Source organism: Xyrauchen texanus, chromosome 7, assembly GCF_025860055.1.
Source record: "Xyrauchen texanus isolate HMW12.3.18 chromosome 7, RBS_HiC_50CHRs, whole genome shotgun sequence".
Lineage (NCBI taxonomy): Eukaryota > Metazoa > Chordata > Actinopteri > Cypriniformes > Catostomidae > Xyrauchen > Xyrauchen texanus.
In genome coordinates this window covers 34,914,592-34,941,606 of record NC_068282.1, presented here as the reverse complement: position 1 = coordinate 34,941,606, position 27,015 = coordinate 34,914,592, and the positions used below count along the sequence as shown (strand labels likewise).

Genomic DNA, 27,015 nt, shown 5'->3' with positions numbered 1-27,015 from the left:
GTGTTAGTACAATTACAATTATTATCATTCCCAAAAGTAATCATTAGGAAACAATGTAAGTGCAATTTATAATTTTTCTACAATAATAACAACAGGGCTGCGATTGCCAAAGCATTTATAATCAAGTGATTATGTTTCATTACAATACATTTAACAGTGTATAATAACTGTTCAAATTAACGCACAGATAAAGAACTATTCACTTTCATAGCTTATCCTTAAATATTTTTACATTATGTGTCATACCCAATTTTCATCTGAAATGCCTTCCATGCTGCTATTATCACCCTGTCCCACACTGAAAGTTATATATCTACAGGGGGAAAAACAGCCAATGATTTCTATGGAACAAATGACCTGTTTATCTCCCCCATCCCGAAATAATTGTTTTATGGTAATCAACATTAGCCTATGCCACAAATGCTTTCGATTGAGCCGAATTTGTCACGTCATACAGGCCACAAAAAGTATTTGGACACTTAAGCCACACTAAAATCTATTAATGCTGCATTAGATAACAAAACATCAAAACATGTACACCTCCCTCATCGGACTCATCTGTGGTGACGAGTCCACCAACAGGTGGGAGGTTGACCACCTGGTGACCTGGTGCAATCAAAACAACCTTGAGCTCAATGCTCTGAAGACTGCCCCATCACCCTCTGTGTCTCCACAATCAACACTGTGGATTCTTTCCGCTTCCTGGGAACTATCATCTCCGAGGACCTCATGTGGGAGCTGAATATCAGCTCCCTCATCAAGAAAGCACAACAGAGAATGTACTTCCTGCGGCAGCTGAAGAAATTCAACCTGCCAAAGACAATGATGGTGCACTTCTACACAGCCATCATCGAGTCCATCCTCACATCCTCCATCACTATCTGGTACACTGCTACTACTACCAAGGACAAGGGCAGACTGCAGTGTGTCATCCGGTCTGCAGAGAAGGTGATTGGCTGCAATCTGCCGCCGCTCCAGGACCTGTACGCCACCAGGACCCTGAAGCGTGATGGAAAGATTGTGGCTGATCTCTCCCACCCCGGCCACAATCTCTTTGAGACACTCCCCTCTGGCAGAAGGCTGAGGTCCATCAGGACAAAAACCTCACGCCACAAGAACAGTTTCTTCCCATCCGCCACTTGCCTTACCAACAAGGCCCGGTACCCACCCTGACACTCTCCACACTCCACCTCTGGCTCTACATGCCACTGTACTTACTCTGCTGTACTGCTCTCTTTTATTTTTATTCTTAATTTTAATATATACTGTGTGGACATATTTATATTGCTTATATATTAATACTTGTTTCTTATATTTAGAGAATGTGTGACACGCACCTACAACACCAAAACAAATTCCTTTTTATGCGTAAAAAATGTACTTGGCAATAAAGCTTTTACTGATTCTGATTCTGATCAAGTGGCATTGTCCAACAAATGTTGCTAATTCTTTTCTTAGAACTAAGAAATTGTATTTACATTTCGTAAATTAATTTCCCTCAACAGGTTTGTTGCAATCAGATAATAGATAGGCTATGCCATCACATAACTCAAAGAAAAGTAGCCTAATACTGTTGACTTGCCATAAATAATCAAAACTACAAAATAATACTTGGTAGATTTACTCATTACTAGATCAACACAAAGTGTATATATATACATAGCATATCTCTCTCTCTCTCTCTCTCTCTCTCTCTCTCTCTCTCTCTCTCTCTCTCTCTCTCTCTATATTACTTTATACCATCTTCTTCATGCCATGATTTCAATGTTTTGCATGTCACCATGACAGATACAGACCTTGTCATCTTACAAAATATGTGGGAGTTTTACCTAGTTATTTTAGTTCCTTTTTTGACAGACTTGACAGAATTCTTTTTTTTTTTTTTTTTGGTCAAAAGTTTTCTCATATTCTCACGACAGTTATGTGATCAGTGACAGTGATCACGACTAGATGTGTATCACAGTCGCGGTGTGTTTGCATGTGGCCTGTAATATAGCTTCAAAAATCCCTCTTTCATTTCCTTTTTCCTGCTGGACTTTAAACCTGTCCACAGCCTGCTTCATTTGCTTTAGATTGGAAAAGCATGCTTTCATTAATACAATTGTGTCAGGATTAGGCCTATAAAAGAAATGCGCGTGAGTATGTGATGTAGTTTGCTTTGTTAAAAAAACTACGTATTGTTTAAGAGATAAACAATAATTCAAAACACAACTACCTCATCTAATCCCATTATAGGAATAAAAATTGTAATGTCAGACATCTTCAAATTGTGTTTGAAATTATATGTGCTTGTTTTAATTTTTTGGGAAATCCACACAACCTTGTCTGTATACCTTATGTTTGTGTGTGTGTGTTGTCGGAAAAACCTCGCCTTGAATTTCAGGTTTCTTCACTCACACACCTGTTGGGTGTGAAGGGGATGAGATTTATTTGTACTCTCTTTTACATTCCCTCTTCTTATTTCTAATTTCACTCCTGCTCTTGCTTTTGTTCATGCCTGTGTGCGTTTTAGAGCTGTTTAATTTGATTATACGTAGTTTCTTTAGCATTTGTAAAATCCGCAGACTTTGATTAGGGAATTTCAGCATGACTGAGAGTGCCCTGAACACCCCGGACCTGAAAGATCTTGAAGAAGATGAACTATGGGATCTTATCAATGACAACCGTCATGCCATCTCTCTCGGTGTCCGTCCCTGTTTGCTCATCCCTTACTTGCGGCAGGCGCGTGTGCTTACAGACCTGGACGAGGATGAGATACTTACCTGTCTCAAACTCACCAACCGCAGTATGAGAACCAGTAAGACACCCTTGACTGATAGGAAATGGGAGAGAGAGGTTGGAAATATTCCAGAGTATGACAGGAAAAAGGATTATGAAGTACAAAAATTTACAATAGACAGAATCAGGCTAAAAAACTAATATTTAGTAAGGGTGCAAGTGAAGATCTTTTTTTTCATCTTTGTTTTGGAATTAGAGCAGCAGAGATATATAAAAAAAATTAAAAAACGTATCTTTCAATAATATGAGCAAGCTTACTGGAGATATAGGAAAATATTAAATGCAGACAAACAAGTCAGCTGGATCACAGCATGCTGATAACTGAGAAGAAAACAAAGTAATCCAGAGAAAAGTTTATACTCCAGAGAGAGTTAATATATTGTAATAATTTTGGGAAATAAAAAAATGCTGTTTGAATGTTACTTATGTACATAATTTATTATGATTATTATCTCTTTTTGCAGGTCATATGCTAGACCTGTTGCGTGTGCAAGGCCATAATGGAGCCATGGCTCTACTCGAGAGTCTGATGATCCATTACCCCACTCTTTACACACAGATCACCGGCCGCCAGCCCAGCACTGAGCCTTCAGGCTTCAGTGGTGAGCTAATTCTTATCTTATTTCTGAGCGTGTCACAAGTTTTTTATAATGTTTGCTTCCTGGAATTGATTTTCAGGGGCATTTTTACCTTTATGAGGGCATTTTTTCTTTTTACAAACCATAAATAATAAACTCTCAATCTGAACAACTATAGCTGTTACCTATTAAGATCAAGACAAAAATACAAAATTAGCTGTAAACAATGCAAAGATATCTTTGTTAAATTGTACAAACTACTGTTTACTATCATTATATATTTTGATGTTATTGCATCAAAATATATAAATTCAGTTCCCCTTCTGTCACTCACTCAATGTTGTGTCAATTGTAGTGACACGAGGGGTCCCTTCTGAGAGCCTCGTGTACCTCTGAACTTGAGAAAAGGCCACTGTCAAATTGGCAGACAGAATTTGCATGTCCCACCCCCAAACATACGGGTATAAAGGGGAGCAGGCGAGCATCTGTCAGACAGATTTTATTTAAGGAGCAGAGCGGTTGTGCAACAGCAAAGCTGAGTTCACCACTGTTCCATTCACCTCTACTGGCAATAAGCACTGCTGTTGGATCTACGCCGCATTCTAGCGGCTTTCTCCTCTCTGCACGCTATGCAGTCCACACCCCTGGGTACTTCGACAGCACTTTCATTGCATGAAAGAGTGTTTCTCCTCCTAAAGGTTTTATTTCCTCTAAAAGAGTTTGAGTTTCCACTCATAAAACAGCAATAAACAGCAGGCATTGAACGTCCTTTTCAGGATGCGTCTTTTTCAAGATGCCCTTCCGCCTCTGTGTAGTTCCTGGATGCGGTCATAAAAGCTGCCTCGTGTGCCTGGTTGCGAACACATGCAGGCAGCGTTTTATGAATGGTTCATGTTCTAAGTGCGAGAACATAGCCATTGCAACATTGCGGTCGTGGCTTTCTTTTCTCACGAGAGAATGCAACTTCAGCCGCCCCCCTGCGTCTTTCCTTCTTCCCACGGGATTGAGGACTACCTGGCTGGCATTGAAGGCGATTCGGGGATGACGATGGGCTCGGTTTCCAAAGAACCACCCGCCCCCTGGCACGCTTGCTTGCTTCCGTCTTGGGATTAGTGCGGCTCGCCTCGCGGCCAGCCGGTATTCTCCTTCAAGCCCCCAGAATTGGATGACGATTTCGCCGCTGCATCGGAGAGCATCACAACAGCGCCTGGTGCTGATGACTCGTCTGGGCTGCCACCTTTGGGTTTGCTCGCCCAGTCTGAGCCTGACACACGGATGTCTGCTATGCTTTCCCGAGACGCAGTGAGTGCGAGGCTGGACTGGAAACCTCCACCCCCCCCCCCCCCTCACGGCTACTCCATCGGTTCCTCGGGCTAGGGTGCCGTTCATAGTTTTTTATGTTATCTAACCTTTTACAGTGAGGAAAATAAGTATTTGAACACCCTGCTATTTTGCAAGTTCTCCCACTTAGAAATCATGGAGGGGTCTGAAATTGTCATCGTAGGTGCATGTCCACTGTGAGAGACATAATCTAAAAAAAAAAAATCCAGAAATCACAATGTATGATTCTTTAACTATTTATTTGTATGATACAGCTGCAAATAAGTATTTGAACACCTGTCTATCAGCTAGAATTCTGACCCTCAAAGACCTGTTAGTCTGCCTTTAAAATGTCCACCTCCACTCCATTTATTATCCTAAATTAGATGCACCTGTTTGAGGTCGTTAGCTGCATAAAGACACCTGTCCACCCCATACAATCAGTAAGAATCCAACTACTAACATGGCCAAGACCAAAGAGCTGTCCAAAGACACTAGAGACAAAATTGTACACCTCCACAAGGCTGGAAAGGGCTACAGGGAAATCGCCAAGCGGCTTGGTGAAAAAAGGTCCACTGTTGGAGCAATCATTAGAAAATGGAAGAAGCTAAACATGACTGTCAATCTCCCTCGGACTGGGGCTCCGTGCAAGATCTCACCTTGTGGGGTCTCAATGATCCTAAGAAAGGTGAAAAATCAGCCCAGAACTACACGGGAGGAGCTGGTCAATGACCTGAAAAGAGCTGGGACCACCGTTTCCAAGGTTACTGTTGGTAATACACTAAGACGTCACGGTTTGAAATCATGCATGGCACGGAAGGTTCCCCTGCTTAAACCAGCACATGTCAAGGCCCGTCTTAAGTTTGCCAATGACCATTTGGATGATCCAGAGGAGTCATGGGAGAAAGTCATGTGGTCAGATGAGACCTTTTGGTCATAATTCCACTAACCGTGTTTGGAGGAAGAAGAATGATGAGTACCATCCCAAGAACACCATCCCTACTGTGAAGCATGGGGGTGGTAGCATCATGCTTTGGGGGTGTTTTTCTGCACATGGGACAGGGCTGACTGCACTGTATTAAGGAGAGGATGACCGGGGCCATGTATTGCGAGATTTTGGGGAACAACCTCCTTCCCTCAGTTAGAGCATTGAAGATGGGTCGAGGCTGGGGCTTCCAACATGACAATGACCGAAGCACACAGCCAGGATAACCAAGGAGTGGCTCTGTAAGAAGCATATCAAGGTTCTGACGTGGCCTAGCCAGTCTCCAGACCTAAACCCAATAGAGAATCTTTGGAGGGAGCTCAAACTGCGTGTTTCTCAGCGACAGCCCAGAAACCTTACTGATCTAGAGAAGATCTGTGTGGAGGAGTGGGCCAAAATCCCTCCTGCAGTGTGTGCAAACCTGGTGAAAAACTACAGGAAACGTTTAATTGCAAACAAAGGCTACTGTACCAAATATTAACATTGATTTTCTCAGGTGTTCAAATACTTATTTGCAGCTGTATCATACAAATAAATAGTTAAAAAATCATACATTGTGATTTCTGGATTTTGTTTTTTAGATTATGTCTCTCACAGTGGACATGCACCTACGATGACAAATTCAGACCCCTCCATGATTTCTAAGTGGGAGAACTTGCAAAATAGCAGGGTGTTCAAATACTTATTTTCCTCACTGTATATCGCTCTCCTGCAAGTTCACCAAGCCAAGGCACCAAGGGTAGTCCAGATCCCGATGTGCTGCAGGAACTGCATTCTGCCTCCAACAAGGTCACAGCGCAAGCTCTAGATACTCTGAGCAGCTCTTTGTCTGCTTTGGCGGACAGCGGAAAGGGAACGCAATCTCCAAACAGAAGTTAGCTCTTTGGGTTGTTGATGCTATCCCCTAGCCTATCACACCCAGGCCGTGCCCCCTTTCGAGCACACTCTACGAGAAGTGTGGCATCCTCGTGGGCACTGGCCCATGGCTCCTCCCTAGCAGACATCTGCAGAGCAGTGGGCTAGGCAACACCCAACACCTTTGCAAGGTTCTACAACCTCAGGGTTGAGTCGGTCTTGTCCCATGTTGAGTCGGTCTTGTCCCATGTTTTGTCAGGTCTGAGCTGGTAGAACTCGGTAATACGGAACATCCGACCAGGTGTTTTGCTTGCACCTTGCACCTTCACCCTTTCCCAGGTTAGCTTAGGAATTCGCCACCAGACACACCACGAGTCGAGTGCGCCGTGTTGGGCTTGGGCTCCACAGGCATAGTTCCCACTTCAGGCAACTCCCTGTGATGTATTTTCCATGGTAAAGTCCCTCTGCTGGCAGGACCCGCGTCTCCCTTGGGCATTCCTCGCTACCCCCGGTCGCCATGTCTGTAGCAACTCCTCCCTTGTCAGACAGGATCTACCACCACACCATGTCCATGGGTGGCTTGACAACCCCTGTGTGTATTAGCCACAAGTTACCTCCCCCAGTCTGGGCAGGTTATGGTCTCCGCAGGGCCTTTTCCCCCTGAAAGAATAGGAAAAGGATGTCTTCCCCGATGCATCTTTTTAACTCTATGACGAGAAACATAGAGAGAGAAAAGGCACGGCTGGCTGGCTGGCTCCCATACAAGACATGTCGCCTGTTCCCGTATGGGTACAGGAAATCTAAGAGCAGTATATGACACCTTTTATTGGGGGTGTTGGGGAGGGTTACGTGCAGCCGACCCAGCTGCTTCTAGCACGCAGCAGCTTGCTTGCACCTGGCTCGGCGTGGGACCCCTTTTGTCACTACAATCAATACATCATGGTTACAACAGTAACAATGACGTTCCCCTTGTGTCACTACAATCGATACAACATCAAGTGAGTGACAGAAGGGGAACGTCATGGTTACTGTAATCAAAGTATGCAGTACTGGAGAGTATTTACAAAAATGTCTGGTCAGGTTCACTCTAATACGTTTTAATTGGAAATGCATTGATTTCATCCACACTATAATAGTGTTTTACTCGACCAAGAAGCATTTAGAACATGCTCTCCATTACCGCTTACTTTGGAAAACACTGACATTAGGAAACTGAAAATTTGTTTGAGTGTGAATGTAAATGTTGATTTGTAAATGTAGCATTTTCAATCGAAAACATATTAGTGTGGACGTGGCCTAAATCTCAAGTTATTCCAGCGGGGCTAAACCTGTAATAAGTGTAAAAGAGTGACTTTGGCAAAAAGTCAGCTAAATGACTAATAAGTAATTAGTAAAACCTTGCCTCTGTGCTTACCAGGCCTGATAAAGTACACTGAGCTGACAGAGTACCTGGTTCGTGCGGTGAGTGGTATGCAGACTGAGCTGCAAGAGGCGCGACACGAGGCAGTGCGACTGCGAGCCCGGTGCAGTGAACTGGAGGGGAAACTGGGGCAGGCGCAACAGAATTTTGACGAGTTCAGCCAGATGCAGGGAGATCATGTGCGACTGCGCAGTCACCTTGCTGGTTAGCATTTAGCATAGCATAACATATCGTAGTACATGAATATTCAAATTTGGATACATTTGCAAAATATGAATAAAAATGTCATGACATTTAAAATTATTTAAATTTTATATTAACTAATGATGTGTTATGTTTATGAAAGTTATTACCGTAATTTCCGGACTATTGAGCGCACCTGAATATAAGCCGCACCCACTGATTTTTAAATAAAATTTTATTTTAAACATAAATAAGCTGCACCTGTCTATGAGCCGCAGGTGCCTACCGGTAGATTGAAACAAATGAACTTTACTCAGGCTTTAACGAAACATGGCTTGTAACCAAATTAATAGGTTTTAACGAAACACGGTGTGGCAGTGGGGGCGTGGTCAAGCGCCCGTCCGGGAGAGAAAAGCGGTAAGGGCGCTTACACCTGAGCTAAATTATGTCTAACATCGGCGTCTAATTTCAGTAAGCATGGGGAGAGCGGCATAAAAAGGCAGCAGCCACAGAGCTGAGAGAGTGACACACGTCAGTCTAGTGTTGGCGCATAGAAGAATTGAGAAACTTTATAAAATTGATTGTAAACATTGCTGTGGCCATTAAAAGCCTTACCTGGAACGTCAAGTGCCCTGCTGAAAACTGGTGCCTGTGTGACAGTTTTCCCAAGAAGGACACGTGAAGCAGGGCACTTGAAATTAGACACCGGTGTTAGACATAATTTAGCGCAGGTGTAAGTGCCCTTACAGCTTTTCTCTCCCGGACGGGCGCTTGACCACGCCCCCGCTGCCACACACGGCTTGTAATAAAACATTTGCAGTAAACAGTAGCCTACCAAGAAAGTCATTGGTCACTATCTTCCTCGTCCTGTGCACTGAAACCACTGAAGTCATCTCCTTCGGAGTTGAATAGCCTCAGATTTAGTTGTCTTTTTGCACTGAGTCAATTCCTCACGCTGCTGTTTCCAACGTCTTATCATCGACTCATTAAGACCAAGCTCCCGTGCAGCAGCTCTATTTCCTTTTCCAACAGCCAGATCAATCGCCTTCAACTTGAAAGCAGCATCATATGCGTTTCTCCATGTCTTTGCCATGGTGAGGGTGACAAAATTACTACCGTAATCAGAATGATGGGAAGTTTGAGCCTTCGATTTAATCTAAACAGTAAACAAAAAAAGTTGTTTTGACCTTAACCCGTTCGGCAATTTCATTGGTCTAAGGAAAGCTTCACGCCGCCAAAAAACTGAGCACGTCACAGAATGTTTTTTTTTTTTTAATTTGAAAGTGGGAAAAATCCATATATTAGCCGCGTCATTGTATAAGCCGCGAGGTTCAAAGCGTGGGAAAAAAGTTGCGGCTTATAGTCCAGAAATTACGGTAATTAAATTTTATATTATTTAAGTAGTAATGCTTGTATAATACACTTGTATAATACACATTTGTATAATACCACAATTCATAATTGTATAATGATGGTATATACACTCACTGGCCACTTTATTAGGTACACCTGTACATCTACTTATTCATGTGATTATCTAATCTGCCAATAATGCGGCAGCAGTGTAATATATAAAATCATTAAAATATGGGTCAGGAGCTTCAGTTAATGTTCACATCAACCATCAGAATGGGGAAAAATGTGATCCCAGTGATTTAGACCATGGCATGATTGTTGGTGCCAGAGTGGCTGGTTTGAGTATGGCACCAACACTCATGCCACAGTCTAAATCACTGATTTTTTACCCAATTCTGATGGTTGAAGTTAACAGTATCTGAAGCGCCTGCTGCCACACGATTGGCTGATTGGATAATTGTATGATTAAGTAGATGTACAGGTGTACCTAATAAAGTGGCCAGTGAGTGTATATAAATGTTAGGTTGTCCTTTGCACAGGTTTACACAGAGACTGGCTGAAACAGAAAGATGAGATGTGTGATCTGTATGTTAGATACACCACAGCTGTGGAGGAGAAGTCTGCTTCCAGTATACACAACAGAGAACTGCACCTACAGGTGAGGAACTCAAATTTGTGTGTGCTTTGTGTGTGACTATAGTTGCCATTCAGCAGACATGAAGTAAATCAATTGCCTTCTCTTCTTGGCTTCCACCACTAGACACAATTTATAACATATTTAGAGATTTTTGTTGCAAGAGAATGTGTTGTCATTCTCTCCTTTGAATATTAATTTCCTTTTCTTTATATTTTTCCTTTTTTTTGCTTTAAACATATCTTTGTAATTTTGTATTTGTATTTTTACTTTTCTTAAGGTTGATTTATTACTTTCATAATCATATTGGAGATCACTTATATTTGTGTAACCACTGTTTATTTTTCCATGTTTACAGGGCAGTGAAATTTAAGCCATTTGTTTAAAAGAAACCTGAACCCATATGCTGTTAATTTTTTGTTCTATTAACAAAACAAAAAGCTGAAGATTTTTCTGTGTCATGCTACCACACCTACTCAACAAAAAGGGAAGGTTCAAAGCAGTCAAACTCACTGCCCTTGTCAGAGAATCAATAATAGGAATTAGTATAATCAAAAGAAATAGTATAATCAACACAGCAAAAATATGTTTCCTGTGGTTTGTTTTTCAATAAATTAAGAGCATAATGCAAACTCTTCTCTAGATTTACCAGCTGCAATGTGAGCTAAGGAAAGCTCAGAAAGAGACAGATTTCCAGAGGCAGCGTTCCTTAAAGAATATTTCTCTCAGTGACACACAGCAGCTCAAGGAAGAGATCAACGCTCTGCGTGCAAAGTTACTGGAGGCTGAGAAATTCTCCCCGGTGAATAAGAGATCCATTTTCATAGCACTATAACAAGTCAACCAATTTTGGGACTTAACTTTATTGTGCTGATCTTCATTGTAAATCTGTCTATATGTCTTTCATTCAGGCACGCCAGGATATCCTGGCTCAGGATCTGGAAGAGGCCAGAGACAGACGTTCGGAACTTGCTGAGGAGGTTGGTAGACTAAGTGAGGAGAATGAACGACTCCAGCAAGAGAAAGAGGAGGTAAAACTCTTCATGTTTGAATCTTAGTACTGTCTATCTATTTGGCTTTCAATTTTTTTGTCTGCATTAGACCATGTTATTTTAACATTGGGAAGAAAGCAAGCATTCATATCTCCTTTATTTCTTTGCATCTTGTACCTCTTTCTGTTTCTCTTTAAATGTATCATTTTAAATATACACCTTTTTATGACACCTTCATCACACTTGCCTCCTTCCTCCTTTAGCTCCTGGAAGAGAAGGACTGTTTGACCCTGGAGGTGGAGAAGTTAACTGTGGACTGTGAGATGTACCAGCACAAGAGTGCCCTGTTCCAGAGTCAGCTGGGAGAAGTACAGGCTGAGAGAGACAGGGTCAGCATCATCAGAATGCTTTATGACAATACAAACTCATTATATGCATCTTAAAAAGGCTTAATGTTCCCAGATTAAACAATACAGAAAACAGTTTGTACAGTATCTGTTTAAAATTCAATGTAGTGTCCCAAAGAATGAAATAAGGTATGGAGAATATCTCTTTATTTGTGAGTAATGTCATATATATATATATATAAAAAGTTTTGCTCTTATGGAAAGAAATTGGTAATTGTTTTCACCAAAGTGGCATTCAACTGATCACAATGTATTTAGGACATTAATAACATGAAAAATAACTTTTACAATTTGAAGAAATTTTTTAGAACTTCTTAAACTACTTCATCAAAAAATCTTCCACGTGCAGCAATGGCAGCTTTGCAGATTCTTCGCATTGTAGCTGACAGTTTGTCCAAATACTCAGGTGACATTTCACCCCACGCTTCCTGTAGCACTTGCCATAGATGTGGCTGTCTTTTCGGGCACTTCTCACGCAGTCTAGCTGATCCCACAAAAGCTCAATGGGGTTAAGATCAATAACACTCTTTTCCATCTATCTGTTGTCCAATATCTGTGATTCTTTGCGCAATTCTTCCCATAAGGCCTGCACCTCTGAGTCTTCTCTTTACTGTTGTTCATGAAACTGGGGTTGACTCTGGTATATTTATCCTCTTGTTTAGTTGTACATCTGACCCTCCACATCTCCTTCTGTCCTTGTCAGAGCCAGTTGTCCTTTGTCTTTGTAGACTGTAGTGTACACCTTTGTATGAAATCTTCAGTTTTTTGGAATTTCAAGCATTGTATAGCCTTCATTACTCAAAACAACGATCGACTGACGAGTTTCTAGAGAAAGATGTTTCTTTTTTGCCATTATTTACCTACTATTAAGACTTAAGACATGCCAGTCTATTGCATACTGTGGCAACTCAAAAACAAACACAAAGACAATGTTAAGCTTTGTTGTGGCAAAAAATTATTAACCAACCATTATCACTGCGTAAGAGACACTCTGAATCAAACAGTCTTTTAAAAGAATTTATTCTTGCAAGAAGGACCCAGTCACTACACAGGAATTAATCTGTGCCATGACTGAGATGCTGAAGGGGAGGGCTGACTTGTTTTTTTATACCTCTTTTCCCAAGGTCTCCCACAGAAGCAGATCCTCCCCCTCTGCATTCCTCAGACACAGGGGCATTCCCTTGCAATGACTATTACTGATCAATGAGTATAAAAATTTCTACAACAGCTTCATTTAATGAACCAAAATGCTGTTTTTGATATAATGGCATGTGATTTTCTAGTACCAAATTAGCAATTTAGCATGATTACTCAAGGATAAGGTGTTGGAGTGATGGTTGCTGGAATTGGGGCCTGTCTAGATTTGATCAAAAATGATATTTTTCAAATAGTGATGGTGACGCTTTTTTTCTGCATTGGTTTTTTTTCCTGACTATACTTTGTGATCAGTTGAATGCCACTTTTGAATTAAAGTGCCAATTTACTTCCGAAAACATAAAAATCTGTACATTATTCCAAATGTTGGTCACCAGTGTAAATATATATTTATATTAGGGCTGTCAATCAATTACATTTTTAATCTAATTAATTACATGGTGTCCCGATTAATTAATCGCGATTAATCGCATACACAAATATTTGCTGAGAAGGCCCATCATAAACAATAATTCAATATATAATGATTATATATATATTTATATCAATATATAATTATACATAGTGATCTTTAAATATTTAAACATTACATGTGTGTATATATAAATATTCATATAATTACAATGCATTACATTCCTGTAGCAGAAGAGTTAATCATTGATAAGACCGTACAAAAAGCGGCTTTAGAATACAATGTATTGTTTACTACCATATTACTGATCATAATCCAATCATTGGCACGCAGTTCACAGCAATCCATTTCACAAGTCAATTTGTCAATCAGTTTGAGATTTATTATGAGGGCTTGTTTAAGGACCCAGTCAATTTACACATACGTCAGACAGATGCTTGTGTAGCGTCTTGGGTGCGTTGCATCATAAACATAACATTTTTAAGTGTCAAGTTAAATATAGATTGATACTTAGAACACATCTTGAGATCGCTTAGTTCGGATTTGCGCTCCATCAAGTGTTTTGAATGCAAGAACGTAACGCATGTTTGTGTTGTTCTGCTGCTGAAGGGTTGTTTTCTTCACTGTATAAACTGTGCGTTGCCCATACAGCTGAAGTTTCACTTACTACCCTCTGGAGTAAACAGGTGATACTACAAGCTTGCATTTTTCAGGAATCTTCCTTATTGCAGTCCGGGGGAAGTGCAATTAATTGCGTACATTTTTTTAACGCGTTATTTTTAACTGTTCCTGTGCCTGACGGTTCTGGTGCTCAGAGCTCTGACGCGTTGGCCAGAAGGCAACAGTTCAAAAAGGTAGAAGGCTGGGTGAGTGGGGTCCAGATTGATTTTTACAGCCTTTTTCCTCACTCTGAAAATTTACAGTACTTGAAGGGAGGGCAGGGGGCAACCAATAATCCTCTCAGTAGTCCGAACTGTCCTTTGTCTTTTTTTCTGATATCCAATTTTGTAGCTGAACCAAACCAGACAGTTATTGAAGTGCAGAGGACATGTATACAGTATATGCTGCAACAGTTGTAATCAGCAGTCATTGAGTCTGTCCTCTGCACTTCAATGCTCTCTACACTATATATATATATATATATATAAAACCCTAAAGGTTGACAAATCTACACCAGACAAGTTATGCAGAAGGGTTCACTTTCATAGATTTCATAGAAGCTTTCCTAATAACATGCTGGAGGTGGGTTTTTCTTCAGGCATATTTGTCCCGTGATGAGGCACAGGCCCAGATTGCACGTAGTCTAGCGGAGAAGGACACACTGAGAGGTCAACTCATGGAGCTACAGGAGAAGATGTTCACCATGAATGTCTTTAGCAGACAAAGAGAGGAAAGACAAAAATCCAGGGTAACATTCACTCATCAGCCATTCTAATTTTATTATAAATTTGAGACCTTGATCAACAAGTTTTACAGCACACATTCATTATTTTGACTGGGTAGAAAATGCTCACTTGCCTGAGCCCAATATAGCAACAATTATTTAGTGAATTCAGTAAAATAAAATATAGTAGATCTTTGTTACCTGAACACAAGCACATTAGGCCTTTATTTTTAACATTATGTATCTTGCATGAGCAGGACAGGTTCAGTTGGGAGAGCAGCCGAGACTCAAGCAGTGAGTGCCCCCCATGCAGGCCCCCAGCCAGAGTACCTCTACGTCGCATGGATGCCCTCCGTCCTGAGTGTTTCCACTTGTATGACACCTCTGAGGTAAAGTTAGAAAATGTTGCTCATCTAAGCATAGTGTGAATTTAATAATTATGGATGTGTATGGGGCCATCATTGCCATGGTTTATTAAAAACTTAAGCAATTTCACACAAGTAAGAGTACTCTGTACTCTGGTCTGCCCCCTTATATTTAAGGCAGAATCTAAACCATGTTGTTATACTAAATAACAGCATGGTTTAGATTCTGCCTTAAATATAAGGGGGCAGACCAGAGTACATCAGGTAATCACAGATTCAGTAAAACAGAATGATTGCAACATTTCTATAACATTTCAATAAATAAGAATTTAATATTAAGGATCTTACATTTAGACACAATATGGCTAGTTATTTTATCTATTTTTACTCGTCTAATGAAAATAGTTACAAACAAATCCAAAGCAGAATAAATCAACCATTGCGTGTTACAGAGTAACAGACTGACACTGTTACGAAGGCAGGAGGAGGCAGACGAGGGGTGAGGATCTAAGTGCGGTTTTTATTGATAATGGTGCAAACAAACAAGACTGGAACAAATGAAACGTCCACGATGGGAGAACAAAAACCAAAACATGAAAACATCCAAAGAATACACGGGCTGGAGAAACATTCACGGTGGGCAAAGGTAACATTGACAAACTGGGCAAACACGGCAAAACATCTACATCCAGCCATCCACATTCAACGATCGGCATTCACTGGAGAACAATCAGGGTTTAAATACACAAACACAATAACGACTAAATGACATGCAGGTAAGAACGATGAAGTGCATGGGCAGTGATGAGGGCAGGGAAATATGGGAATTGACTAGTGAAACACGGGGCAGACAACAAGGGATCGTGACATAACCCCCCCTCTAAGGAGCGGATTTCAGACGCTCCTAAAAAAGAAAGAAAAATACCCAAAAAACAAAAACAAAATCGTCCAAGGAGTGAGGGGAGGGGCAGGCAGACCAAGGAGGGCACAAGGGGCAAACAGACAGCCCAAGGGGACACAAGGGGCAAACAGACAGTCCACGGGGGCACAAGGGGCAGACAGGCAGTCCAAGGGGGCACAGAGGGCAAGCAGGCAGTCCACGGGGGCACAAGGGGCAGACAGGCAGTCCAAGAAGGCCACAAGACGTGGACTGGGTCAGGTGGCCTGGGTGGTGGCCACAGGACAGGGACATGTTCAGGAGGCGAAGCCGTGGAAGGCTCTGGAGGCGGAGCCGAGGGAGGCTCAGGAGGCAGAGCCGTGGGAGGCTCAGGAGGCGGTGCCGTAGAAGGCTCAGGAGGCGGAGCTGTGGGAGGCTCAGGAGGCAGAGCCCTGGGAGGCTCGGGAGGCGGAGCCCTGGAAGGCTCGGGAGGCGGAGCCCTGGTAGGCTCGAGAGGCGGAGCCCTGGAAGGCTCTGGATGCGCTGGCTCTGGGATGGTCGAGGCTACAGGCGCTGACTCTGGGACGGTCGAGGCTACATGCGCTGGCTCTGGGACGGTCGAGGCTACAGGCGCTGGCTCACTGACGTTCAAGGCTACAGGCACTGGCTCACTGACGGTTGGGGCTGCAGGCACTGTCTCACTGACGGTCGGGGCTGCAGGCACTGGCTCACTGATGGTCGGGGCTGCAGGCACCGGCTCACTGATTTGTGGGCAAAGTTAACATTGACAAACTGGGCAAACACGGCAAAACATCTACATCCAGACATCCACATTCAACGATCGACATTCACTGGAGAAAAAACAGGTTTTAAATACACAAACACAATAATGACTAAATGACTTGCAGGTGAGAACGATGAAGTGCATGGGCAATGATGAGGGCAGGGAATTATGGGAATTGTAGTTTGTGACAATTGACTAGTGAAACACGGGGCAGACAACAAGGGATCGTGACAGACAATCTGTTTGGAAAGCAGCGAACACAGTGTGGCAGGGCGGAGGGCGGGGCGGGGTTGTGATCCTACACACCCGGTCCCGTATTAGGCTAATCAAGCCTCTGAGGTATAAAGGTCGACTGCAGGGGATCGTGCGGGAGAGAGAGATCGTTGATTATGTTGATTACCACAAAAACAAATTTTTGCTCGTCCCTCCTTTTCTTAAAAAATCGAGGTTGCAGTGAAGCACTTACAATGGAAGTGGGTAGGGCTGGGCGATATGGCCAAAAATATGATCACAATATTCTTTTTCATATAATTCGATATCGATATTTATCACAATATTCAATCACATTTGCACATTGTAAATTTTTTTGAATTTCCAAAAAAAGAAGAGAAAACTAAATCCTAAACGGTCTAAATAGTCTTTACAAAACTGCGTTGGGGGCCCAGACACAGCCAATGCAGTGGTGTCTGAGGGATCTTCTATGAAAATATTACAATATTTTATAGAGTTTATCAATTGAGTGCAGTTGGATATGAATGTTATAAGATGATCTGTTCATTTTGATAATAATGAAGGTATATATATATATTTGCTTACAGATATTTGGAGACTTTTAAACCCATCTGGTAGGGACTATAATTTTTTACATCAGTCCATAAGATTTATTCTAGAATAGATTTTTTTTATATATATCTTAGTCCCTCATTTCATCTGTTGTTGATTGCTCAATTGGAAACATCTTAGTCTCAGATCAAGCCCTGGTGAGTGTAGAGGTGTTGCCACATACGGAGAAAAATAAATGATATACAGGTGCTGGTCATATAATTAGAATATCATCAAAAAGTTGATTTATTTCAGTAATTCCATTCAAAAAGTGAAACTTGGATAATGTATACATTCATTCCACACAGACTGATATATTTCAAGTGTTCATTCCTTTTAATTGATGATTATAACTGACAACTAATGAAAAACCCCAAAATCAGTATCTCAGAAAATTTGAATATTGTGAAAAGGTTCAATATTGAAGACAACGGGTGCCACACTCTAATCAGCTAATTAACTCAAAACACCAGCAAAGGCCTTTAAATGGTCTCTCAGTCTAGTTCTGTAGGCTACACAATCATAACCGCACACTGGAGAGGATTGTGAAACAAAACCCATTCAAAAATGTGGGGGAGATTCACAAAGAGTGGACTGCAGCTGGAGTCAGTGCTTCAAGAACCACCACGCACAGACGTATGCAAGACATGGGTTTCAGCTGTTGCATTCCTTGTTTCAAGCCAATCTTGAACAAGACACAGCTTCAGAACACAAAAAGGACTGGACTGCTGCTGAGTGGTCCAAAGTTATGTTCTCTGATGAAAGTACATTTTGCATTTCCTTTGGAAATCAAGGTCCCAGAGTCTGGAGGAAGAGAGGAGAGGCACAGAATCCACGTTGCTTGAAGTCCAGTGTAAAGTTTCCACAGTCAGTGATGGTTTGGGGTGCCATGTCATCTGCTAGTGTTGGTCCACTGTGTTTTCTGAGATCCAAGGTCAACGCAGCCATCTACCAGGAAGTTTTAGAGCACTTCATGCTTCCTGCTGCTGACCAACTTTATGGAGATGCAGATTTCATTTTCCAACAGGACTTGGCACCTGCACACAGTGCCAAAGCTACCAGTACCTGGTTTAAGGACCATGGTATCCCTGTTCTTAATTGGCCAGCAAACTCGCCTAACCTTAACCGTATAGAAAATCTATGGGGTATTGTGAAGAGGAAGATGCGATACGCCAGACCCAACAATGCAGAAGAGCTGAAGGCCACTATCAGAGCAACCTGGGCTCTCATAACACCCGAGCAGTGCCACAGACTGATCGACTCCATGCCACGCCACATTGCTGCAGTAATTCAGGCAAAAGGAGCCCCAACTAAGTATTGAGTGCTGTACATGCTCATACTTTTCATGTTCATACTTTTCAGTTGGCCAACATTTCTAAAAATCCTTTTTTTGTATTGGTCTTAAGTAATATTCTAATTTTCTGAGATACTGAATTTGGGATTTTCATTAGTTGTCAGTTTTAATCATCACAATTAAATGAAATAAACATTTGAAATATATCAGTCTGTGTGTAATGAATGAATATAATATCCAAGTTTCACTTTTTGAATGGAATTACTGAACTAAATCAACTTTTTGATGATATTCTAATTATATGACCAGCACCTGTAGTTGGAACTTTAATGTATCCCTTTTGCAAAATTCTAATTTCCAACAAATGTTAAAGGCTGAAATTGTCTAGGTTACGGATGTAACCTCCATTCCCTGATGGAAGGAACGAGACGTTGTGTCGAAGAAGCGACCAACAAAGAATATACCTCTGAACTATGAAAAAAGGCCAATGAGAAGTTGGCAGACAGAATTTGCATATCCCGCCCCTGGACATACGCGTATAAAGGCGGAGAAATGCGTCTGTTTCATTCATGAATTTTCTGAGGAGCCGGAAATGGGCTGCCTCTGCAACCTTCATAAAGACGCGAGGGGACAGGGACATGCCGAAGGGGAGGACCTTGTACTGATATGCCTGGCCGTCGAACGTGAACCGAAGAAAGGGTCGATGTCGAGGCAGTATTGAGACGTGGAAGTACGTGTCCTTCAGGTCTACCACTGCGAACCAATATAGATGCCGGACGCAAGTTTAAATATGTTTTTGCGTGAGCATTTTGAACGGGAGTTTGTGAAAGGCCCGGTTGAAAACTCCAAGATCGCTCGTAAGCCGCCGCCTTTCTTGGGTATGATGAAGTAAGGGCTGTAGAGACCCTTCTTCATCTCGGTTGGACCCTTCACCTCATTCACCAAAAAATGAGAACTCGTGGTGTTGGAAGGGAATATTAAAAGTACAGAGACAGAGATGAAGCTCCGAATGTCATCCAATGGCCTCAGAGAATTGACCCAATTGAAAATACAGATACAAAGCTATTTTGTCACGGAAGGTGGCGTTTTGGTTATTTAGGGCAAGACACTCATACTTTGAGTTGAGGGACAAAGCAGGGAAGCTTTTGGCTAGATATATAAAGCAGAGAAAGTCTTTTTCTACCATTCCCTCAGTAAAATCTGATGGTGGTGAAATTTTTACCTTGGCCATTGATATTAATAATGCTTTTAAAGAATTCTATCTTGATCTCTATAGTTCTACGTCTTCGTCTACTGATGAGGATATTAGAAACTTTGTGGAACCAAACTGACATGAGCAAAACAGTTCTCTTGATTCTGAGATAAACTTGGATGAGGTTGCCAAGATAATTAAGGCCTTACCTACAGGCAAGGCATCCACCAACTATGACACAAGCCTGGATCAGTCTGATTCTTAAAAAGGACAAAGATCCAAGCGAGTGTAAGAGTAAGCATCCAATTTCCCTGATCCAGCCAGATGTAAAATTTGGGGAACATTTTTGGCTAACTGGTTATGGAAAGTTATGACATCTCTTATACGTACAGATCTGGTGGGGTTCATTCGGGGCCGCAGCTCTTCTGATAACATTGGGCGTTTCATCAATATTATGTTGTCAGTGGCGAATGATCAGACTCTGCCATCTAACTTGATTGATATGGTAGAACTGGATTATCTTTTTAAGGTTTTGGAAATATACGGGTTTGGAAATACTTTTATTTAATGGATTACAGTAAGTTACTTTATAGACACCCAGTAGCAGCGGTACAAACAAATTAATTTCAGATTATTTTACTCTGGATAGGGGCAACTGGCAGTGTTGTCCTCTTTCCCCATTATTGTTCTGTCTTGCCATGGAACCATTAGCAGCCGCGATAAGAAAGGAGAATGATTTTCTAGGGGTGATGGAGGGAGGTGTGGCGCATAAGCTTTTGCTTTACGTAGATGATATTTTATTATTCGTCTCTGATCCCATTAGATCTATGCCTTGCCTCCACAGGATTATTAATTCCTTCTCTAAATTCTCATATTACAGAGTCAATTGGTCTAAATCCAAAGCTTTGGCTCTGACAGTGTACTGCCCAGTAATGGCTTTTCAATATGTTGCCCAAAAAGAGCATTAAGTATTTGGGCATTTTATTCCCAGCAGATTTGTGTGATTTAGTTTAATTGATTTTTTTGACCCTTTAAAAATGGTTTTGAGTGATGTGAGTAGGTGGGCTTCATTACATTTATCTATGATTGGGAAGGTTAATGTTATTAAAATTAATTTTATTGAAAAATTCAACTACCTGCTACTGTCTCTCCCTGTAGATGCCCCATCTCTTATTTCAAGCAATTTGATAGCATAGCAAAGTCCTTTATTTGGAATGGTAAATGTCTCTATATTACATATCAACAAGTTACATAGGCTGATTGACAAATGTGGGCTAGGCCTACACAAGATTTTGTTTTATTATTTTGCATTCGGTCTAAGACATTTGGCTCATTGGCTTCCACCTGAGAGAGCCCCTCCCTGGTTTTGTATTGAACAGGAAGTCCTTGCCCCTATTTTGTAATTGCAAAGCCTTTCTATTAACAGTGTGAAGGAAACTAAATGGAATTAACTTGGATCATGGATGTGCATAAACAAAGGATAAGGAGTTCAGGATGTTATACAAGTTGCTTCTCAATTGAGACAGAATACTCATTCAAAGCAGATGGTTATTAATGAGTGCTCATTAGTGTAGAGTTGCTGTGATTGGAGGATGGACAGAAGGATCATTGATTAAGCTGGAGCTGAGGTTTGAATATGTAAACATACTATTGGGTGTGGGAAAAGTGCAAATGCAAGAAAGAAGACAAAACTTTAATAGAGGTTTAGAACAAGTACAAATAGATCCTTGAGGTAACATTTGCAGGTTAACATTTTTTGCAATGTTTTTCAGCCTGTGAGAATGTTCTAGTACCTCATGAGCTTTTGCAGGAAACATGTATTATTGATTATTACTGTTGGAGTAAATAAGTTTAAATGAAATCGTCATGGTTCCTAAACAGAAGAGATAGGATTCTAGAGCTAACCCTCCCTGAGAGTTGGAATAAGCCAGTGCTTTAAGGTACTCCCATACAAAACAACAAGGAGAGGATGAATTCCATATCTCACACCTTTATCAATTTACAGCTGTTCAGTTTGTAAATGAATGTTTATTACCATGCATTAAATCTTAAAATTCAGTTTAGTTTGTGTGTGTCAATCTTTAACAGTTGACTGATGAAGGAATCAGCAGTGTGTGTTCCAGTCAAGTGGAGCCTCCATGTTATGAATCTCTCCGCAGACGAGAGTTACACTTCCCCTCCTGCAATGACAGGTGAGATATTCACTGGTGAGCTGCTCATATAGTAAATCATTGTAATATATATTTCCTCCCCCTCATACATCATAACTACATCTTATTTCTATCTGAGGCACACTTTTTATTGCTAAAACTTTTCTGTTTGTATGTGTACAACACCCATTAGTGTTTCCTATTTCCTAGTCATGTGGTTCTAACATCTCATGTAATTATATCATGAAGGATGTTCCACTGACTCGGGGACATAATCATAAAACAAACTGGTAAACTGACAGCGGTCATTGTTTTAAGATTTGTCATGTTTTTAGTTGTCTTTGAAGTAAAAAAAAAAGTATTTGTTCCTTTTCTCAGCAGTCAGGAGCTGATGGAGGACTCTTCCCTTAGCATTCTAGACCTGGATAATGATTTTGTTTTCATTAATGAAGGTACTTCCCATCTACATTCCATTGACATTAGTTAAAAATGAAATTCTGTCACATTTGTGTGCACTCAGTCACACATACTGTATCTTTGGCTATTTGAGTGGATCATAATGGAACATTAAGCCCCTGTTTACCTCCATTCTGGGAGAGATAACACATACTGCTTGTTTATAATTTACTGTAGATGTTGATGAGCCAAAAGTTTCAGCATCTCTTCCCTGTCCCACTACCAAGAGGAGCCCTTCCGACAGGTACAATGACCTTTAAAAGCTAATAATCTTATTTATTTTTTTAAAAGGTCATACTCATAAGCAATTAAGTGTTGTATAAACCTAGTTTCTCCAGAGCATCAGCTCCACCCTTCCTAGTGCGTGCCAGACCCCAGGCCCTGCGTATTACTGGTCGCGTGCTCACTATCTCTGTCCACGGAGGAATGTTGTTGAACCAGCTACAGGTCATCGGGGGAAATAAGACTGGCGTGTTTGTGTATCATGTGAACGAAGGATCATCGGCTCATATTGCTGGCATCAGCCCTGGAACTCAGATACTCCAGGTGAGATATTTGTATTTTATGTGCCCTGAAGCTTGAAGAACATATACAGTAGAATAACGATGAACCTGGGGTTTTCGACCAGGTCAACACATAAACATTTTATATTCGTTTTCTGCACAAAGTTTGAGGGAATTCTGTGGAAGGAATTATAACGTAATAAAATGTGTTAAATGGAGCTGAGAGAACTACAATATTATTGGTAGCTGAAAGCATACCTAAATTAGCCAAAATAGTTAAAAAGGGGTGGGTGATGTGTGGAAATTGTGAATGACAGAAACTGCAATTCTGCAGATATCAGCGGAGAACAGATAATGATGATTATAAAGGGATCCGGGGACGTTCCTTGTGAAATTTAAAAAAATGTATGCATCTTTGGGGTAGTATAGTGACAGGAGAAATAGGGTGATTGATAAATTGATATCATGTAGCCCTAGATCAGGGGTGTCAAACTCCTTTTAAGTCCCTGGCCGGTTTGGACTAAATGTCATCTTCTGCGAACAAGTACTTTATACAGTAGGAGTACCCATAGAGTGCACATGCATAGTATATGCACATGTTGCTGTGAAAAATTAATTTTACTCACAGTTTGTGCATCTGTGAGTTTAAGCACACAGGCACACTCGTGGCTACGTCAGTGAGCTTACTTACTGATGTGTCGTCCATCCGAGAGTTGACAACCATCTGTGATGTCACTCGACGGACTAACTTTAGAACAATGCAGCACATAGTATTATCCACACACACACACACACACACACACACACACACACACACACACACACACACACACACACACACACACACATGAGCCAAAACATTATGACCACATGCCTAATATGCCTCTGTGTGCCGCCAAAACAGCATAGAGGCCTGGACTCTACAAGATCCCTAAAGTGTCCTATGGAATCTGGCTCAAAGGCTTTAGCAGCAGATCCTTCAAGTCCTGTAAGCTGTGAGGTGGAGCCACAGAGGATCAGACTTGTCTGTCCAGTACATCACACAGATGATCAATCGGATTGTGATCTGGGGAATTTGGAGGCAGGGCAACACCTTGAAATCTTCATCTTGTGCCTCAAACCATTCCCGAACAATGTGTGCAGTGTTGCAGGGTGCACTGCTGAAAGAGGCCACTGCCATCAGGAAATACAACTGCCATGAAGGTGTGTTCCTGGTCTGCAACCCCCTGTGGGGACCCGGGGTAGAATAGGTCCCTAGCACCCCCTTGCTGTTCATAAAAGGCGACGAATGGGGCGACTTGTTGGCCGTAAGTTGAAGAAGTGGTAGTCTGTGGAAGAAGAGATCCTGGCATTTGAGCAATGCGGACAGCTGCGGCTCCCCCAGATCCAACACAATGCTTTGGCTCTATTTTCATACAAACGGGTGTTTGGAGAGACCCGCTCCAATTAAGCGGCTAGTCATGACATGCCCTGGGCTATTACTGGCATTTAAATCAGTCACAATGCCATTTTTCCCTGAAGGAGGTGGCATAGGGTCAATCGAGCAATTTGAGCTTCTAGCTCTAATTGCAAGAGTATACCTTTCTTGTATCCCTGGTGCATATCTGCTGGAATTCTGCAGCTCTGTGCATCCCCTTGTTGGGCTCCGAGGCGGGTGGGGAGCAAGATTGATGAAATAAAACAACAAATATTTCAAACAAACAAACCCCCAAAAGACGGATACTAGAACAAAATTCAGATGATGATTCGAATGCTAGATGTGTACTTGTTTCAAAAAATTAAAACTGGGAGAGATTTATCATTTTAGAATCTCAATCACATGACATGGCACTTACAATACTCTCCCCCTTGGTAATTCAAAAAGGAATTGCAGGGATTGCAGGAAACGGTCAAAGACGCGAAAAAGTTGAGGTCAGGCCAGATTCTGGTCAAATGTACAAAGAATGTTCATGTAGATAATCTAGTGCGTGCAAACACTCTGGCTTGTGTCCCTTTGAAAGCATCTTTACATCCATACCTAAACTCCAGCAAAGGCATAATAAGAACCAGAGAACTACATGACATAGATGAAACTGAAATTTCTTTAGAACTAGCACAACAAGGTGTTACAAGTGTAAAGAGGTTTACAATTAAAAAAGGAGACCAAATGATAAAGACCGGTACGTATGTTATGACTTTCAACAAACCTCAACTACCTGAATGGATCTGGTTAGGGTATTTGAGGGTCCCCGTTGACATATATATCACTAACCCCCTAAGATGCTTCAATTGTCAGAGATTTGGTCATAGCTCCGCTGGGTGCAAGAACAATCCTACCTGTTACAATTGCGAAGAGGACAGGCATGATGAAACCTGTTTAAAACCACTAAAATGCCAAAATTGCTCAGGGGATCATCCGGCCTCATCTAAACACTGTCCTATATGGATTAAAGAAAAAGAAATCCAAAGAGTAAAATGTAAAAAAAAAAGTGAACTATGTAGAAGCACGCAAAGAGGTGGAAAAGATCCCACATTGTAAGGTTGAGAAATCCTTTGCATCTGTAACATTACCAACCAAATATACAGTTGAGTGCCAGACAGATCTGACCTGGCTCTCAATAGACAAACCTCAGTTAATCAGCAACAAAAACCCACCTTCATCAAAAAAGAAAGCACAAAGTACTCAAACCAGTCAATCACAAACCGGAGCTAGAGAAGAACCAAATGGAACATTCCCTAATATTAAATGGAAAGAAGCAACATCAAAGCACAAAAGCACAGCCACAAAAGGCTAGTCAGGGGAACAGGCCACGGAAAGCTGATCATATAAAAGATGTAGATATGACTAGAGATCTTAGAACCCCACAGTCGGAGTCCCTCTCCTATGAGTAGGAGTAGAGTCCAAGTTCCGGTGCTACCAACTTGACAAGGAACAGTATCATTCAATGGAACAGTCGAGGTGTCAAAGCAAACTTTGCAGAACTTCAATGACTAGCCATGTTACTCAACCCTATTGCACTTCCCGCGGTTGGCTCGACGCTGGGGCTGAGAGCTGGGCCCGGGTTGAGGCGGAGCTGAAGATTTCCTGGCCGCGGAAGGACGCCCTCGGCGAGCAGACGGGGCATGAGCCGTAGCGGCAGGTTTGCGGCGAGGCATGATGTGAGAGATGGCCTCCGTCTGTTTATTCACCATGGAGAACTGCTGGGCAAAGTCCTTGACGGTGTCGCCGAAGAGGCCAAACTGGGAGACAGGAGCGTTGAGGAAGCGAGTCTTGTCTGCTTCACGCATCTCGACCATGTTCAGCCATTGTTGACGCTCCTGGACCTCAAGCGTGTCCATCGCCTGCCCAAGCGCCTGCGCTGTGACCTTCGTCGCTCTCAGGGCGAGGTCGGTCGCTGAGCGCAGTTCCTGCAGCGTGTCGGGATCAGGACCACCCCCGTGCATGTTTCTTAGTGCCTTGGCTTGATGGACCTGCAGGAGAGCCATGGCATGCAGGGCGGAAGCGGCGCATCCGGTGGCGCTGTAGGCCTTTGCGGTCAGCAAGGATGTTGCTCTACAGGTCCGGGAAGGGAGTACAGGGCGGCCCCGCCAGGTGGTAGGGCTTCCGGGGCATAAGTGGAGCACAACTACCCTATCCAACTGGGGAATCGCCGTGTACCCATGGCGCGCTCCGCCGTCGAGTGTGGCGAGGGCGGATGAGCAGGTGGCGGTGTGACGAGTGGAGAGGGGTGCTGTCCACGAAGACGTCAGCTCATTATGCACTTCCGGGAAGAACGGGACTGGGGTGGGACGAGGCTGTGAGCGGCGTCCAGACCCCAGGAACCAGTCCTCCAGCCGTGATGGCTGTGGGGAGGATGGAGGGTTCCAGTCCAAGCCCACGCTAGTGGCTGCCCGGGAAAGCATGTCGGTCATCTGTGCGTCGGCCTCAGCCTGGGCGTGCAGGCCCGAAAGCAGCAGCCCAGGGGAGTCCTCAGCATCAGATACCGCGCCCTCCGATGCCGCGGCGAGCTCATCTGCTTCGGTGTCAGGAGGGTAGGCGGACTGGCTGTAAGGCGAGTCGCCGTCGCCTCGAGCACGGACGGGAGTCAACGAGCATGCCGGGGTGCGGGTGGTCCGAGGGGGCATACCCGGCGG

At 42.4% G+C, this 27,015-nt stretch overlaps 1 protein-coding gene across 2 annotated transcripts in view; it reads left to right on the top strand.

The window, feature by feature from the left end:
• The first annotated feature begins 2,490 nt into the window (after positions 1-2,490).
• Positions 2,491-27,015, top strand: part of LOC127646721 (caspase recruitment domain-containing protein 14-like) — a 43,954-nt gene continuing 19,429 nt past the window's right edge. The window contains exons 1-13 of one of the 2 annotated variants that reach the window (XM_052130559.1): positions 2,491-2,797; positions 3,243-3,380; positions 7,934-8,140; positions 10,015-10,133; positions 10,753-10,911; positions 11,021-11,140; positions 11,365-11,490; positions 14,334-14,483; positions 14,717-14,848; positions 21,882-21,985; positions 22,325-22,395; positions 22,577-22,643; positions 22,729-22,945. In XM_052130559.1, coding sequence (XP_051986519.1) covers positions 2,587-2,797; positions 3,243-3,380; positions 7,934-8,140; positions 10,015-10,133; positions 10,753-10,911; positions 11,021-11,140; positions 11,365-11,490; positions 14,334-14,483; positions 14,717-14,848; positions 21,882-21,985; positions 22,325-22,395; positions 22,577-22,643; positions 22,729-22,945 — 1,821 coding nt within the window. In that variant the 5' untranslated portion in view covers positions 2,491-2,586. Of the gene's footprint in view, positions 2,798-3,242; positions 3,381-7,933; positions 8,141-10,014; positions 10,134-10,752; positions 10,912-11,020; positions 11,141-11,364; positions 11,491-14,333; positions 14,484-14,716; positions 14,849-21,881; positions 21,986-22,321; positions 22,396-22,576; positions 22,644-22,728; positions 22,946-27,015 lie in introns of both variants that reach the window. The other variant, XM_052130557.1, reaches the window with a different exon arrangement.